The sequence below is a fragment of the Lissotriton helveticus genome, chromosome 11 (assembly GCF_964261635.1).
Source record: "Lissotriton helveticus chromosome 11, aLisHel1.1, whole genome shotgun sequence".
NCBI lineage: Eukaryota > Metazoa > Chordata > Amphibia > Caudata > Salamandridae > Lissotriton > Lissotriton helveticus.
In genome coordinates, this window is record NC_136072.1 from 8758131 (window position 1) to 8774529 (window position 16399).

A 16399-nucleotide genomic window follows, 5' to 3' on the forward strand; every position below is an offset into this window, starting at 1 on the left:
CAAGCACACTGACCAGTCCCTGCTGTGGCTCATATACCCTTACCTTCAGGTGCTACGTGCTTCCAGAAGGTATACATTCTTTACCTCCCACATGACTGGTTGTTGTTTTGTCTTCACACAATTAGGACTACTACAGAATCCTAACATAAGGGGGATGTGACTTTTGAACTTTTTTCCCCACACTAATTGCCGTCCCGTTAGAGTAGATGAGGATTACAGGTCCTGAAGAATTGCTGAGATCCCTTTGGACTTTATTGAAGGCAAGAAACATGTTGACCCTGATCCTTTGGACCACTCACTTGAACTGACACGGGTCTAAATTTTCCCACTCAGTTCAGGACTCTTTTATTCATGGCTCTGGAACTCCTCTAATAAACTTCCTTTGGAGAATCCAGGAGCCATTTTTAAATCACATTCACTTAATCCCACCTCTACTCACTAAACATGGGTCTCCCTCACACAAACCATCTGGCTTCACTAAGGCTAAAACCAAGAAGACCTCCGGCAAAGAGCCCCCCTGCGGGGCCCGTTGGGCATTGCAGCGCCGGCCCAATGGGGAGCTGCCCTATGATGAAGCATGACATCCCTTGGGGCGTGTGAGGGCCCTTGCTCCTTATCAGAGCTATCTCTGGACTAGCACTACACTACCCTTCCAAGCACCCATCGACAACTGACTTGGTCTGACATCTTGTCACTCCCCGCCCCCTCTCAGCCGCCCGGCTCCCTCCAACCCCTTAAGAACAAGTACACTAAAGGCCACTATCACAGCCGTATCATGATGGACTCCGCTGGCTCAGTGGAGAGCCCAGCTCCTGTTTTTATGTGAAGTACATTCATTTCTCTCAATATTATTCTGATTTAGAGTATTGTTTTAATCAGCTCATGAACAGACAGGGATAGACCTTGCTTATTGTTTATGAGCAGCATGGTCCCAAAGTCCAAGTTCTGCACAGAGAATTACCAGGTTAAATACATTGATTTTAGACACTGCAGGTGCATACAACTCTGATCCAGCGAGGCCAGTGTTTCCTATCTGGTAAAAATAAAAATGTGTTCTAGACAAGAAAAACTAAATAATAATTTATTGGACCTTTCAGTTAGAGATTTGCACTGATTTCTCCAGACGGTGGCAATTATGCTTTTTATGTCCCATGCATTGCAGAAAGCATGTGTTTGAAAGCTTCTGTCTGAATGATTCAAAGATGTTTGTTTTTTGTTGTTTTAGATCTATTCTCGCTGCTACTGGTTGGACTGACCACAATGTGTATATTCCTGATTTTTGCTGACTTCGAAGGACTTTACATTGTATCACAGGTACAGGTCGCCTTGAATTCAATGCAGTTTACTGTCTTGAACCTTGCATGAAAAATGTTTACATTGCATTGAATGTAATAATTAACACAGAAATGTTAAAGAAGAGGACCCCAATGCAATACCTAGTAAGAGCTTTGGAGAAGCAGCTTCTTTCACTAGGGCGTAGCTAAGTTTACCTTCTCATCTGCCCTCCTCACCCTGTTACTTACCTTTCCAGTTTTAATGCCCTACCTACATAGGCCCCCTTCCCAAGCAAGAATTTTTTCCTTCATCAAGATCCACTCCTCTAGAATGAAAGAGGAATAAACCCACCTCCTTCCTATATTTTCTTTGTGCCCATGTGGGATCTTCCTTCCTCATATTGAGGTAAGGTAAAATTTTGCCTACATTTTCTATATTTTATCTTTTAAGTAATCAAGTGTGTCAATTGACATGTGCGCCATCACTTGGATCCGCATTCTGATTAATAAGGACTGGAGTTTTAGCTTTGCCGATGGGAGAGGATATGTCCCAGTTCCAGGCATTAATGGAGTCCCAAGCCAAATATATCTATCAGATGTTGCTTTGGACTGCCTCAAACCTTCTCCATATCTGTGACTGGTTTTATAGCAGCAAGAAACAGGTGCATTCGAGGGGATAGTTGTTGGATATGTCTAAAAACCCTCACTATTGTAAATGTTCATTAACTAGAAATAAGGTTTCTTAGGAACATTAGGAGTTGGTAATCCATAAGTCATTTAAGAACCAGACACCAACTCAGGTTTTCCGACATAAATAAAGGTACATCAGAGAACCTTATAAAAGACCAAGGTAAAGGAACCATCTTCTAATTTACAATGGTTTTAGCCTAAACAGCAAAGTAATTGCAACAGGAAGAGTCATCAGGATTCCAAAGGAAATCAGAGGCAGAGGTCCTAACTATGATGACCTGCTGATTCTGGAATCTGAAGTAGGTGAGAGTTTGCCTCTGTTTGAAAAAATTTGACGGGATAATCAGTGATGGCTGACCAGTGAAGCTTGTTCTCTCAAGTTATGTACCAGAATTTCAATCAATTCTTCAAGATTCAAGATACAGACTAACTCCCTTGCTAAAAGATGTGCAGAAGAGGAGAGCTTGGCAGGAGAACGTTTGTTGAGATTGAGGCGTTGAATATTTTGCTATTATTGATGAAGTTACACCTCCCCAATACATGTGCGGCTGCACCGTTGCGAGGTTGCCCTATAAATCACCCTTACTTTTTACCGTCCTGATGAAGACCTGAATGCTAGGTTCTAAATTACCTTGACTATTGAAACACTTGTGGGTTGTGTGTTCCATCCAGTCACCACCCATTTTTCAATAAGAGGCAAAAAAGAACATTGTTCAATTTCCTCAGACAGGCTCTTTGGCCTTGGCTAATTGGATTTCATCATTGCCATAGCTATTGAACTAGGATTACTTTGTGAGCTGTTATTAATTATTTTTTTTTACTTTCCTTTCTGATCACTGCGCGCATGAGCACCTCTACAAACACTTTTCTTTTCTCTCTATTTGCAGCAACCAATATGAAACGAACTCTATGAGTTTTTGTTAATTTGTATTAAATGACTTTTTGATACAAAGAATACAGTGCAACTGTTTGATTCGGTATCAAGTGTGATTCATTTATTGATCATGGTTTTTGCTTGCCTACATTGCAAACTGAGGGGTCCATTAGGATGGTGAACAGATCGCCACCGCCATGCAGGTGGTGGCGATCAGTCCGCCATCCTTGCCCGTCTGCCACCTTTTTCCCCCCGCCATATTACAATGGCGGGGGGACCGTGGCGGACGGGAAGACCGTCCGCCGCTTTTCCGCCGCGGTTGCCTTGCGACCGTGGCGGAAAAGCCCTGATATGGTGGCGGTGTCTATCAGACACCGCCAGCCTTATTAGGATCGTAACCTACACTGGGTCTGGGCTCACGGGCAATAAGGACAAGCCTCACTAAATGCAAAAACCAAAAACAAGCACCAGTATTGCCAATAACTTGGAATGGGGGCCTGAGAATGACCACACAACCTACTCAATTAAACAGTAAGTTTTCAGACAACTCTTTTGGTCCAGAATAAATCAATTATTTTAATTTTTCAATTTTTGTCAAAACATATTTAGAAAACATTCAAGAATTTATATACAATAATTATTACACTCCACATTTATTCACAACGGCACTCCTTACACTCAATACCAACATTTATCAACATTCAACCATACATACACATTATAACACACATAGAATCAATTAACATCAGTTTATACAAAACATATTCATAAAGGTGAATTCAAAAAAACATCACAGGAAATCAGATCAATTGTTATGAGAATTTCTTGTTTTAAAGAAACGTCCTAGTGCTGTACACAAAAAGGGTCTACGCGTTTCGAAAACCCTTTCTTCAAGGGAATTCTCTTCAGGACCACGTAGCTCAATGGTGCTCGTTTTCTTTTTAATCAGGGATTATCTATCCATTCTCAGCCGACTTGTGTCTAATGGAGTGTGAATTTTGTGTTGGGACGTGTGAGTGAATCCAACCGACAGGATAGGCACGGGTGGCGTGGTGTCCCCGCTATTTTCTGTTATAGCTTCAAAGATGCAGTCTTCATCTGCTGTCTCCTTATCCTTCCATATCTCAGTTGAGGAAGCCTTATTAGGATGGCCTGAGGGGAATGCCTTTCTGTGGCGGCAATGCCGCCACGAAAAGGCATACGGTTCCTGCTTTGGGGGCCTATTGCGGGCCCCCAGGGTGAAGAGGGGGTGGGGGGTGCACATGGGGTGTACCTATGGTACCCCCCTGCGTTTCACAGCACAACATGGCAAGCACCGTCCGCCGCAATGTTAAAAATGCGGGATGCACCCGCCACTGTGTCGGGTGCATCCTAATTGGGGGCACGGTGCCTCCGCCCTTGTGGCGGACGGTACCTGCCCCCGACAGAATGGCGGACGGACTTTGTCCTTCCGCCATCCTAATGGACCCATAATGTTGCATCTTTATTTGATCACACGCCAGTAGGACCACATTGTTTTACGTACCATATGCTACCCAGGTCCTATGGCCATCTTGGGTTACATCAGTAATTTGTAACAATGAAACTTAATAGTGAGTCCTCATCAGGACAGAAGAAGAGACAATCCAGAAACAATCAAGAAAGAATAGTTAAGAAACTTTATTTAGACTAAGATGACCTCTCCAGTACTTATTTGTCAGGTGCATTCTCTTTATTTAAGAGTTTTGTAAAGCGCTGGCCAGACCGGAAGGTATCAGAGCACTTTACAACATTAGCAGCGGAGAGGTTACATAGTACGGCAGCAATATAAGCATTGATTCATGGCAAGTCGAAAGTATAGGCGCGCTTTACAAACATTGGTAGCACAGAAACCACAACAATATAACGCTGGTATATACATTGACTCCTGAACGACGTCCGTTCGTGGAGGGGGGAGAAGTCCAGGGAATGAGACGGGGGTGGGTGAGGTAAGAGACTTAGATTTAAAGTGGCGGCGAGTTGTTTGTGGTCAGGATTCTGAGCTTGGTGGACAGCTATCCATTTGGGAGAGATCCATCGAGGAATAAGTCTTTGAGTTGCCTTTTGAGTTTTAAGAAGGAGGGGGTCGTCTCTTCTCTTCACACAATTGCATCATACCAAGATTTTATATTCATTCAATGTAAATATGATACCATCAGGGAATAGAGGGAGGGGTGGAAAATGGGTCACATGGCAGAGCTGAAGTAGTTATATTTCAACACGAACCATCATCTTTCACTTAACACAGTCATAGGTTTGAAATAATAGATGTTTTTAAGGTGCAGGAAGCGATATACAGACAGAACTCGTATTTAAAACCAATACATTTGTGCTCCAATAAGTTAGTGAGACCCTCTGCAAAAATTACAGCTGGACAAAACTCGTGGAGTTTCATTCTGCAGGATTCCTCGTAGTTGCATTTAAAGTCCACAAGGTTACGCGAAGTTCCACAAACTGATGGGAAATATGCACGTCGGGCCAGTGGCGTAAAGAAACTTGAGGGGGCCACCCTGCAAACTACATTGAGGGGGCTCCCCCACATTCTGCGTGCCATTCTAGAGCTCTCAGGCCAGCGACCCGCCATACTACAGGGGATGCGGGGCTATTGTTACCCCAATGTCACCAATCCAGCCGTTATAAGTAACACTGGATGGTGGAGTCAAAGGTTGGGCTTAGTCTGCCAGCAGGCTATCATAGGCGGTGGTCCATTCATTACAGGGTCCCTGCCATCGGTAGACCGGGGAAGTTTGACCAATGTTAGATGGGTTTCCTGATGCAGACATCGGGCCCACTCAGTTTTGACAAAAGTGCATCCACTGGTCCTTCTCGTTTCCGTTTTAAAACATTAGACAATGCGACAATGCAGTATTTCAAAAGCAGATGTAACTACAAAGAGCACATTTTGATAATACATTTTTATTAGTAGACAATAGCAATCTTAAGAGGCATTGCATAGCTTCATACACACTGTGACCCACATTCCATCACAGTCTCTCTCTCTCTCTCTCAGTCAGTCAGTCTCTCTCTCTCAGTCAGTCAGTCTATCTCTCTCTGTCTTTCAGTCTCTCTTAGTCAGTCAGTCTCTCTCAGTCAGTCAGTCTGTCAGTCAGTCAGTCAGTTTCTCTCTCTCTCAGTCAGCCTGTCAGTCAGTCGGTCTCTCTCTCTCTGTCAGTCTCTCTCTCAGTCTCTCACTTTCAGTCAGTCTCTCGCTCTGTCAGTCCCTCTGTCTGTCAGTCCCTCTGTCAGTCTCTCTATCAGTCCCTCTCTCTGTCAGTCTCTCTATCTCTCTCTTTCTGCCAGTCTCTCTCAGTCAGTCAGTCTCTCTCTTAGTCAGTCAGTCACTCCCTTTCTGTCAGTCAGTCTCTCTCTCTGTCAGTCAGTCTCTCTGTCAGTCAGTCTCTCTCTGTGAGTCTCTCTCTCTCTCAGTCAGTCTCGGTCAGTCAGTCTCTCTCTCTGTTGGTCAGTCTCTCTTTGTCAGTCTCTCAGTCTCTCTCTCTCTGTCAGCCAGTCTCTCTCTCTCAGTCAGTCTCTCTCTCTCTCTCAGTCTATCTCTCTGTCTGTCAGTCTCTCTCTCTCCCAGTCAGTCTCTCTCTCTCCCAGTCAGTCAGTCCCTCTCAGTCAGTCATTCTCTCTCTACCTCAGTCAGTCAGTCTCTCTCTCTCTCTGTCAGTCAGTCTCTGTCAGTCAGCCTCTCTCAGTCAGTCAGTCTCTCTCTCTCTCTTTCTCTCTCTCTCTCTCTCTCTCAGTCAGTCTCTCTCAGTCAGTCAGTCTCTCTCCAAGTCAATCAGTCTATCTCTCTGTCAGTCAGTCTCTGCCTCTCTCTCTCAGTCTCTCTCTCTGTCAGTCAGTATCTCTCTACCTCAGTCAGACAGTCCCTGTCAGTCAGTCAGTCTCTCTCTCTCTGTCAGTCAGTCTCACTCTCAATCAGTCTCTCTCTCTGTCAGTCAGTCAGTCAGTCAGTCACTCTCTCAGTCAGCCAGTCTCTCTCTCAGTCAGTTTCTCAGTCAGTCAGTCTCTCGGTCAGTCAGTCAGTCTCTACTCTCTCTCAACTCTGTCCATTCTATCTCTACTGTCTCTCTCTACTCTCTCTACACTGTCTCTCCACTGTCTCTCTCTCCACTTTCTCTCTCTCTACTCTCACTCCACTCTCTCACTATCTCTCTCTCTCTCAACTCTCTCTCCACTCTCTCTCCACTGTCTCCCTCCACTGTCTCTCTCCACTCTCTCGCTCACCCTCTCTCCCTTCTCTCTCTCTTTCTACTCTCTCCACTCTCTCTCCACTCTCTCTCCAATCTCTCTCTCTCTCTACTCTCTCTGTCTACTCTCTCTCCACTCTCTCTCTCCAGTCTCTCCTCTCTCTCCACTCTCTCTCTCCACTCTCTCTCCACTCTCTCCCCACTCTCTCCCCACTCTCTCTCCACTCTTTCTCCACTGTCTCTCTCTCCACTCTGTCTCTCTCTCCACTCTCTCTCGCTCACTCTCTCCACTGTCTCGCCATGCTTTCTCCACTCTCTCTCCACTCTCTCTCTCTCCACTGTCTATCTCCACTCTCTCCACTCTCTCTCTACTCTCTCTCCACTGTCTCTCTCCTCTCCTCTCTCTCTCTCTCTCCTCTCTCTCTCTCTCTCTCTCTCTCTCTCTCTCTCTCTCTCTCTCTCTCTCTCTCTCTCTCTCTCTCTCTCTCTCTCTCTCTCTCTCTCTCTCTCTCTCTCTCTCTCTCTCTCTCTCTCTCTCTCTCTCTCTCTCTCTCTCTCTCTCTCTCTCTCCACTCTCTCTCTCTCCTCCCTCTCTCTCTCTCCTCCCTCTCTCTCTCCACTCTCTCCCACTCTCCCTCATACAGTAGTGTGCGTTCCATGGGCGTCTGCAGAAATGTTTCCAGGGGGAGGCACATTTTTAACTTCATCACCATCCCCCTTGCACCCTTCTCCCCTCTACCTTGCACCCTTCTCTGCCCCTTCTTCCCCCCTCCCTGCGGACGCCCATGGTGCGTTCTAACAAGAGTGCTTACCTGAGGACACCATTTTGCTGCCTCATCACTTCTCATATGAGCTTTGCCCTGGAGAATGCTCTCTCTGGGGCCCCCACTCCCACCCTTGTCAGGGTCCCGATCAGTGCTCTGTGCTGCCTCCTGCTCTTGCTCTCTGGGGCTGGGGCCCCACCCCATCCTTGTCCCTGTCTCTTCTCTTCTCTTGTGGGGTGGGCTTTGCTTATGGAGAGGAGAGAGTGGGGGCGGGCTCTGTGCTGCCTCAGAGGAGCAGTGGAGGCTGCTGTCTCTGGGGCCCCACCCTTGTCCTGGGCCTGCCTCCCTCTGACTGAAGAGAAACAATGTTATACTTTGTTTCTCTTCAGTCAGAGGGAGGGGGGGCGAGGGGCTCAGAGCAGGCTGCAGCCAGCCTGCACCTGCTTTGGAGGGAGAGAGGCTTGCTTCAGCGGAAGCCTCTCTCACAGCTCTCAGAAGAGCTGAGGGGCCCGGGGCCCCCTTCATTAACTGTAGAGAGTGGGGCCCCACGCACCGCAGGGGCTGCGGGGGCGTTTGTTACGCCCCTGCATCAGGCTGCTCGTGCTGCAATTTAGCACCAGTAGAATGAGCAGCACTAAAAAATCAATGCGAACAGCACCATGCAGTGAGCAAGAGTGCATGGCCATTTGAGTGGATTTTGCTTCTGCTCAAGTGGCAAATCTACTTGAGCGTCCCTCCCATCTCGTACTTCTGGAGCTACGCAGCGATTGGCGGTATTTGGTCAGAGCTCCGCGTTGCAAGAGAAACCTGGGGGCATAATACCAACAACTAGCGATATTTATCACTAAATGGACTTAGCGTGTTTTTTTTGATTGCCAAGCATCACCGGATATTATCGCAGAGATAATGTGCTATTAGCAACGTTTATCTCTAAAGCGATAAAATATCCGGCGATAAAATATCCGGTGATAGCGGCGAAATGCATGAATATCGCTGAGAATACAGCAATATTCATGCAATAACACCAACAGGGTCTTAGCCATAATATCCACCTCCCATTGGATATAATGGCTAAGACTTGGTCTGAGCAGGTGTTAGGTTTTGGAGATATTCACGCTTTGCGTGAATATTTTCATCGCTATGCCTGCGTTGATAATAGGCGATAGCGATGTTAGCGACTGCTTTCGGTCGCTAACAGGTTGGGTACGCCCACTTTGCATGTCATTAGCGATAAATATCGCTGACATGCAAAGTGGGACCCAAACCGCTCGCTATCGCCTACAAGCTGTCACTAACTGCTGTTAGCGACAGCTTGCTAATAGGGTAATAGAATTATCGCCCTCCTTTATAATATGCCCCTTGGAGTCGCCACATTCTGCCAATTCGGCGGGAGGAAAAAGTTGCTAGCTGGATATTTATTTTTTTCTGTTTACTTTTTCCACATCCTCTTGTTAGTACTTGTATCTCCTTCCAGGAATTCGCAATGGCTTCAAAATATTTTAAATTTTTTTAAGTACATAAAAGGGAGTGATGTAACATAATTCAAATCCAATTTATTGTCTACAAAAGTCTTTCTGCATATCTTAAAAATTGGTACACCCAACGATAACTAATTAAGGCACTTTTTTAAATAATTAACATTGTAAATAAGACAAAAACAATTATGATACTATTTTAGAACACAGTGAATACTGTAATAGATGTCACAATTTTCAGAGTGGAAATATTTTAAATATATGAAACCCCAACATATTGACATTTTTTTCAGGGCCTCATTTATTTCAGGTACTTGTAGCAGCAGAGATAAACATTTCAACTAAATATTCAGCCTTCTGTACTAGAGAGTAAGGGCCATATGTATCAAGGCCAAATGGGTTCGCAAACACCGAAATTCGCAGAATTTCGGCGTTTGCGAACTCATTTTTGCTAAATGGTATGTATGACACAATTTGGGTGCAAAATAAGGAATCGCAAAATTTGCGATTCCTTAAATGCAATGTATCAAGGAAAAAAATATTCCAAAATGCCCTTAAGGAATCGCAAATTACCACCAACTTCTAGTTGGTGGTAAGTTGCGAATCCTTTAAAAAAAGCATTTTTTTTTTAAAAATCCAAATGTGCCATGTGACGCTCATACATGCCCTTAGGGCATGTATGTGCGCCATATGCGCACACATGTCATTTTCAGGGGTGCAGCAGGGTGTTCTTGAGACACCCCTGCACCCTTGAAATTATTCTCAATTTGCGATTAGCAAATTGCTAATCGCAAATTGAGAATAATTTCACATTCATTCCTATGGGCCTCCTGGCCCACTCCTGGCCCATAGAAATGAATGGGTAATTACTCCTTAATTGCGATTAGCAATTTGCTAATCGCAATTAAGGAATTTTAAGGAATCGCTAAAAAGTAGCAATTTTCTTCATACATACCATTTTGCGATTTCTAAATAGCGATTCCTTAAAATTCGCTATTTAGGAATCGCAAAAGGGTATGTTGATACATATGGCCCTAAATGACTGTAAAGTTGTTTTCTCCAGCAGCATGACTCCCTGTGCAGGTGACGTCAGTGAGATAAAGGAATGTTTGACTTCTTTACTGGAATGCTGTGATGTACAGAGGGAGCTGTTAGAAGAAGAATGCACATGCTAGAATCAGGGAGTCTGTGTTTGAGTGCCAGGGAATGGGCAAATCTACCAATTAAGAGCTGTGGGTTGAGAACTGCAGAAACTCCAGCCTACTGGGTCTTGTTGTGGGAGGAGTGGAGAAACAGGATGGAGTTTGTTGACTCACATCACAGCAGTTCAGGTTGGTGCATGTCTATTTATCTCACATTCATGAAGGTATTGTAGGGACTGTATTCCCCTGGTACTTCTAGTCTAACTACAATGAAGACCATTGGACACTGTAAAGGGTATTGATGTACTACAGAAGAACACAATCCTCATTTAAGTCACCTGGGGGCATATTAGTAATGAATTGCGATATTTATAGCAAAACATCCTTAGCGCGTTTTTATTTATTGCTGCCTATCTCTGGATATGTTAGCGGAGAAAACATGCTATTAGCAACGTTTTTCTCCATTGTGCTAAAATATCCAGCGATAGAGGCGAAATGCATGCATATCGCTGGAAATCCAGCGATATTCACCCATTATCGCTAATGGGGACTTAACCTGACAATCCACCCCCCATTGGATACACAGGTAAGTCATCCTATTAGCAGGCGTTAAATTCCAGCGATAATCGCGCTTATCGTGACTTTTTTTATCGTTTCGTCTGCTTTGCTAAAAGGCGATAGCTGTGTTAGCGACTGCTTTCAGTCGCTAACAGGTTGGGTACGCCCACTTTGCATGTCATTAGCAATAGATATCGCTGACATGCAAAGCGGGCCCCAAACCGGTCGCTATTGCCTAAAAGCTGTCGCAAACTGCTGTTAGCGACAGCTTGCTGATAGGGCGATTAAAATATTGCCGCTTTAGCGGTACTAAGTGCTGCTAAAGCGGCGATATTGCCGTTGCTAATATGCCCCCTGATTCTCTGTGAAAGATAGCGGTTAACAAACATAGGAGGATGAAGGCCCGGGATGGAAGCAGAAGCCTTCTAGATAGTACAAAGTGGAGAGAAGAAGAAAACAAAAGGGAAATTAGGGAAACAAAACAAAGGTGCAGGGAAAGCTAAATATGTTGCACAAACTGCCCTTTTAGGAACCAGAAAAACAAGTAGTTGTGATTCAACTTGTTACCAATACCTGGCTGTTTAAATTGTCCTAAATGCAGTGGTTCTTTTGTTCTAATTGGCTGCTGCTTTGCCTGACCGTGGAGAACTGGCTCCGGAATCTACGCAACATCCTACTGTCCCATCATCTACAGTCTACACACTTTGTTTCAAGCTTTTCTTAGCTGTAACGTTTGCCTTTTCCCAGGGTTTTCTCTGACTTTGTGTTACACACAGAACGAGTTACGACAGTGCAGCTATATGCGGGTTCATGCTGTAAAAAGGCTGGTCTCCGGGACTGACTATGAATGTCACTGCTACATATCGACCAGCTGCGAGCCAATTGAAATGCAGCATGTTTCATAGTGTACAGCTGTCTTATTTACAATATCTGATACCATAGCTTTCGATAGAGCTGTGATATTTAAGTTTATCAATATATTCTAATTGAATAATGATACTGGTATGTATTTTCTTCAATCCATTGAGTCTTAACCTCTTTTTAATAATAATAATATTGACACTGTGAGATCCTTTCACAGATAGGCTCTCATGTTACATCAACTAAGAGTAAGCTCCTGTTCCATGTGTTTGTAAAGTCTCACAGGAAGAGCATCATACCTGTAGGTTTTCATGTGGGCGGTCCTATGATGCTTTAGTTGGCTTCCTTCATGATCACTTCAGCTTGCAATGTTACATTTTCTGCTTTCCCTAGTTCACTAAAATGACATTTCTCCAGATATCACTTTATAGTACACAGCCGGGGTTTATCAGAGATCAGTGTTGTATATTGATTGTATTTATTTATTTATAAAGTTTTATATAGCGCGAACATGATCCCGAAGGGATAACAGAGCGCTTTACAATATGATGGGAGGAAGGACAACAGCAATATCTATAACAATATCCATTAGGAATAAGGGAGAGAAAGAAAATACAGTGCAAAATAAAACTAGGAGGGTAATAACAGGTGTAGGCGGGCAGCAAGGGTGAGACACAGTGTACAATAAGGGCAAGTTGTATCAAATGTAAGAACAAAGGTAGCAGGAGCAATGTCAACGGGCCCGTGAGTCTAACCCTATTAGGGTACGAATTTGTTAATTCGGAATCTTTTTGCTTCCACTGTGAACGCCGTCGATGAGGAGATTCTGGGAACGTCCGGTGGAAGAGAGTCCCAAATCATAGGTGCAGCACTGGAGAAGGCTCGGTGACAACTTCTCTTTTTATTAAGGATGAGTGGTTTCAGGAGGAGGGTAGAGGCGATTCTTGAAGCTCTTACGCCACAGGATAGTTTAAGTTTTTGCGCAAGGTACGTAGGAGTGTTAAGGGGAAGGGCTTTGTGTGTAAGAACAGTAAAGGGGGGTATTACCCAAATAAGTCACTGGGGACCTGGGTGCTATGTAGTATACAAAAATGGGGTCCCAATGAAACATTAAACATTAATCACATTTATTCACAATAACAATAAATACATACACTCATCAGAGCTCAAAGCCAATTAATCACAATGGGCTAAAACTACAATACATTAGACCAAAATAATAACAATACATTCATCATAGTGCCCCAAGAGGAGGAAAAAAAGGGGGGTGTAGCGTGATGCTGTGAATAAGGGGTAGGGACGTGTGAAAAAAAGATAGTTAATGTGACCACAGGTTATTTCAAAGTTAGCATGCAGAACTAAATTGGCTTCAGATCCCTGAGCCAAAAATGGAATCACTGATTTCCAACAGTTAATCAATAATCACGTGTATGACGCTGGTATTCAATATCCGAAATAGAGGCGGCGTCAACTGATGTATAATGAAGTAGCCGTCGACGTTTCGACCCCAAAACTACAACTGTAGGCGTGGTTGAAACCTTACACCGGGGTCTTCATCAGGACAAAAAAACGTGAAACCCATGGGTACACTAGGAATTCTATAAAGGTAAATTGAATAAGATATTAATAATGCTCTCGCAATCAAATTTAAAGAGAGTATGTGGACAACACGTTAAATCGTCAAGGACACAGAAGGATTTTTACAATGGTGGGTGGAGTAATTAATTTACAGGGAATAGTAAACCAGTTCAATCACTCGAATAGCTTCGTTGCCATGCAGACGCTGCCAAGGTCGTCAAATCTCTGCAAAAAATGAAGTTCCAAACAGTCTTAATTAATTGCCACTTGGTCATTATCAATAATTAACAAAAATTGCATGAGTGTTACTTCAAAGACATTCATCAGAATATTTCTAAAAACAACAACAAAACAGGCCAGAGGTAGACCAACCCTCTGCCAACACAGTGTGGTATAAAGCACGGTACACATGTCACTCCTGACATAACGGTATATTTGGAAAAAGTTAGCGTGTACGAGACATTCTGTAGTTGTACATGACATTTCTTTGAATCACCCGGGAGATAGTTTTTTTTGGTCCGCACCAGGAACACAGAGACCCGGGAGAAACGATTATAACGAGACGCCATCAGACACCAACCGCCACGAGGCCATAGAGCGACCTCTATCAGCTTCGGTGAATGTTTCGGATACCGAGGGTAACGGCACCGCTCAATTGCTAAACTATCTCCTGGGTGATTCAAAGAGCGCACTACGCTCGTAAGTTTAACAATACTACTTGACTATTGGAACTTCTCATGGTTTTGGGCCCATCCGGGTTGGAATTATCACCGGAAGAGCGACCTCCTGGTCCAAGCACAACCGTTTAGAGCCCTGAAGATTCGCGTGATGCGATGAAACACGTGTCAGCTGGTTGTTTTCAAGCTGTGATACATTAAACAAGGAGACCACGACGCTGTTGTCACCATATGTTAATTTATTTCCTCATTCGTATATCACTTTGTATCACATTGTTGTTTCTCTGCACTTAATTGTTAAACTAGAAATGGCCACACAGTGACCTTTTTACTTACTAAGTGTGTGCATAGGGTATGCCTGGTGGAGAGCATTGGGTGCGTGCAGGGTGAGAGGCCTGTTGGAGGGCGTTGGGTGGGCGCCTTATGCCCTGATGCAGTCGCACTCTGCCAGCTTCTGACTTTGCCTCACTCCTCGTTGAGGGGTCATCACTCGTGACTGCTGCATGTTGGAGAGTGTGAGGGGAGAAGGGTGCAAGGTAGAGGGGAGAAAGGGTGCTAGGCAGAGGGGAGAAGGGTGCAAGGCAGAGGGGAGAAGGGTGCAAGGCGGAGGGAAGAAGGGTGCAAGGCAGAGGAGAGAAGGGTTCAAGGCAGAGGGGGAAGGGTTAAAGATAGAGGGGAGAAGGGTGCAAGGCAGAGGGGAGAAGGGTGCAAGGCAGAGGGGAGAAGGGTTCAAGGCAGAGGGGAGAAGGGTGCAAGGCAGAGAGGAGAAGGGTGCAAGGCAGAGGGGAGAAGGGTGCAAGGCAGAGGGGAGAAGGGTTCAAGGCAGAGGGGAGAAGGGTTAAAGATAGAGGGGAGAAGGGTGCAAGGCAGAGGGGAGAAGGGTGCAAGGCAGAGGGGAGAAGGGTGCAAGGCAGAGAGGAGAAGGGTGAAACGAGGAGTGGGAAAAGGGTGCAAGACAGGGGAGAAGGGTGCAAGGTAGAGAATGGTGCAAGGCAGAGAGGAGAAGGGTGCAAGGCAGAGGGCAGAAGGGTGCAAGGCAGAGGGCAGAAGGGTGCAAGGCAGAGGGGAGAAGGGTGCAAGGCAGAGGGGAGAAGGGTGCAAGGCAGAGGGGAGAAGGGTGCAAGGCTGAGGGGAGGAGGGTGCAAGGTAGAAAAGGGTGCAAGGCTGAGGTGAAGTAGGGTAAAAGGGGAAGGGGAAGAAGGGTGCAAGGTGGAGGGGGAGAAGGGTGTAAGGCAGAGGGGGAAAGGGTGCACGGCAGAGGGGAGAAGGGTGCAAGGCAGAGGGGAGAAGGGTGCAAGGGGGATGGTGATGAAGTTAAAAATGTGCCCCCCCCCCCGAAAACATTTCTGCGGATACCCATGATCAGAGCCCACCTCACATAAACTTCTTGTAACGCCACAGAGCTCCTTGAGCCTTTCTCTAGCCTGGTTACTTTTAGTGGGAGTGCTTTTTACTACTCTATGATGGTGTTGTATGCATTGAGATGTACTTTATAAGATATTTGTGATTGAAAATAAAGTTTTATGACAGTGATGGCTCCTCTCTGAATCCTTCATCACGTCTAGGCTTGATTCTTTATGTAGACCAGTGGTTCCCAAAGGGTGCGCCGCGGCATCCCGGTGTGCGGGTAAAAAAATTGTGGAGAGCCACGGCCAACTGCCAATTAGGTCAAGGGAGCCACGGGTCAAAAAAGTTTGGGAACCACTGCCCTACGCATTTCGGCGTAGACCGCCTTGCTAACGGGCATATCCCAGCATCAAAGGGATACAATTTAGCCGAAATCTCACCAGTATATACCTGTTGTAAATTAGTGACGAATGATAAATAAGTTGAATTCATATCTATTTGCAGGATACTCAGGGCAATCAGGTATGCTTAACTGTTGATAACTTACTATTTGTAAAATTCCGTCTCACTTGCAAACTAGACAACAAGTGAGTTTTTGGATCTTTTTTAGAGATAGACTGGCACAATATAGGGTCAACAAAGAGATGATGTAACCCTGATGCTTTTAATGTAGATTCAACATAACTTAATATTAAAATAATAATACAGATGCTTATAGGGCGCGAACAGCTACCTCTGGTGAGGTGTCCTGGCGCTAGCTAGTCCTGCAGCAAAAAAGCGAGTAGCCAGGAGGAAGTTCAAGATTATTGCATAAAAAGCCAAGTTTTTAGGAACTTCCTAAAGCTAGCTTCTGTCGTGGCAGATTGGATAGCAGAGGGCAAGGTATTCCAAAGTTTCGCCGTGCCGGCCGCGAATGACCTGCCTCCAAGTCTAGCTTTCCTCACA

General features: G+C 45.1%; 1 protein-coding gene across 1 annotated transcript in view; it reads left to right on the plus strand.

Annotated features, from left to right (window-relative positions):
- Positions 1–16399, plus strand: part of LOC144792080 (putative cation-transporting ATPase 13A4) — a 315751-nt gene that overhangs the window by 265882 nt on the left and 33470 nt on the right. Inside the window, exon 26 of the mRNA XM_078666931.1 lies at positions 1226–1314. Within this exon, the coding sequence (XP_078523057.1) occupies positions 1226–1314 (89 nt within the window). The remainder of the gene's footprint in view (positions 1–1225; positions 1315–16399) is intronic.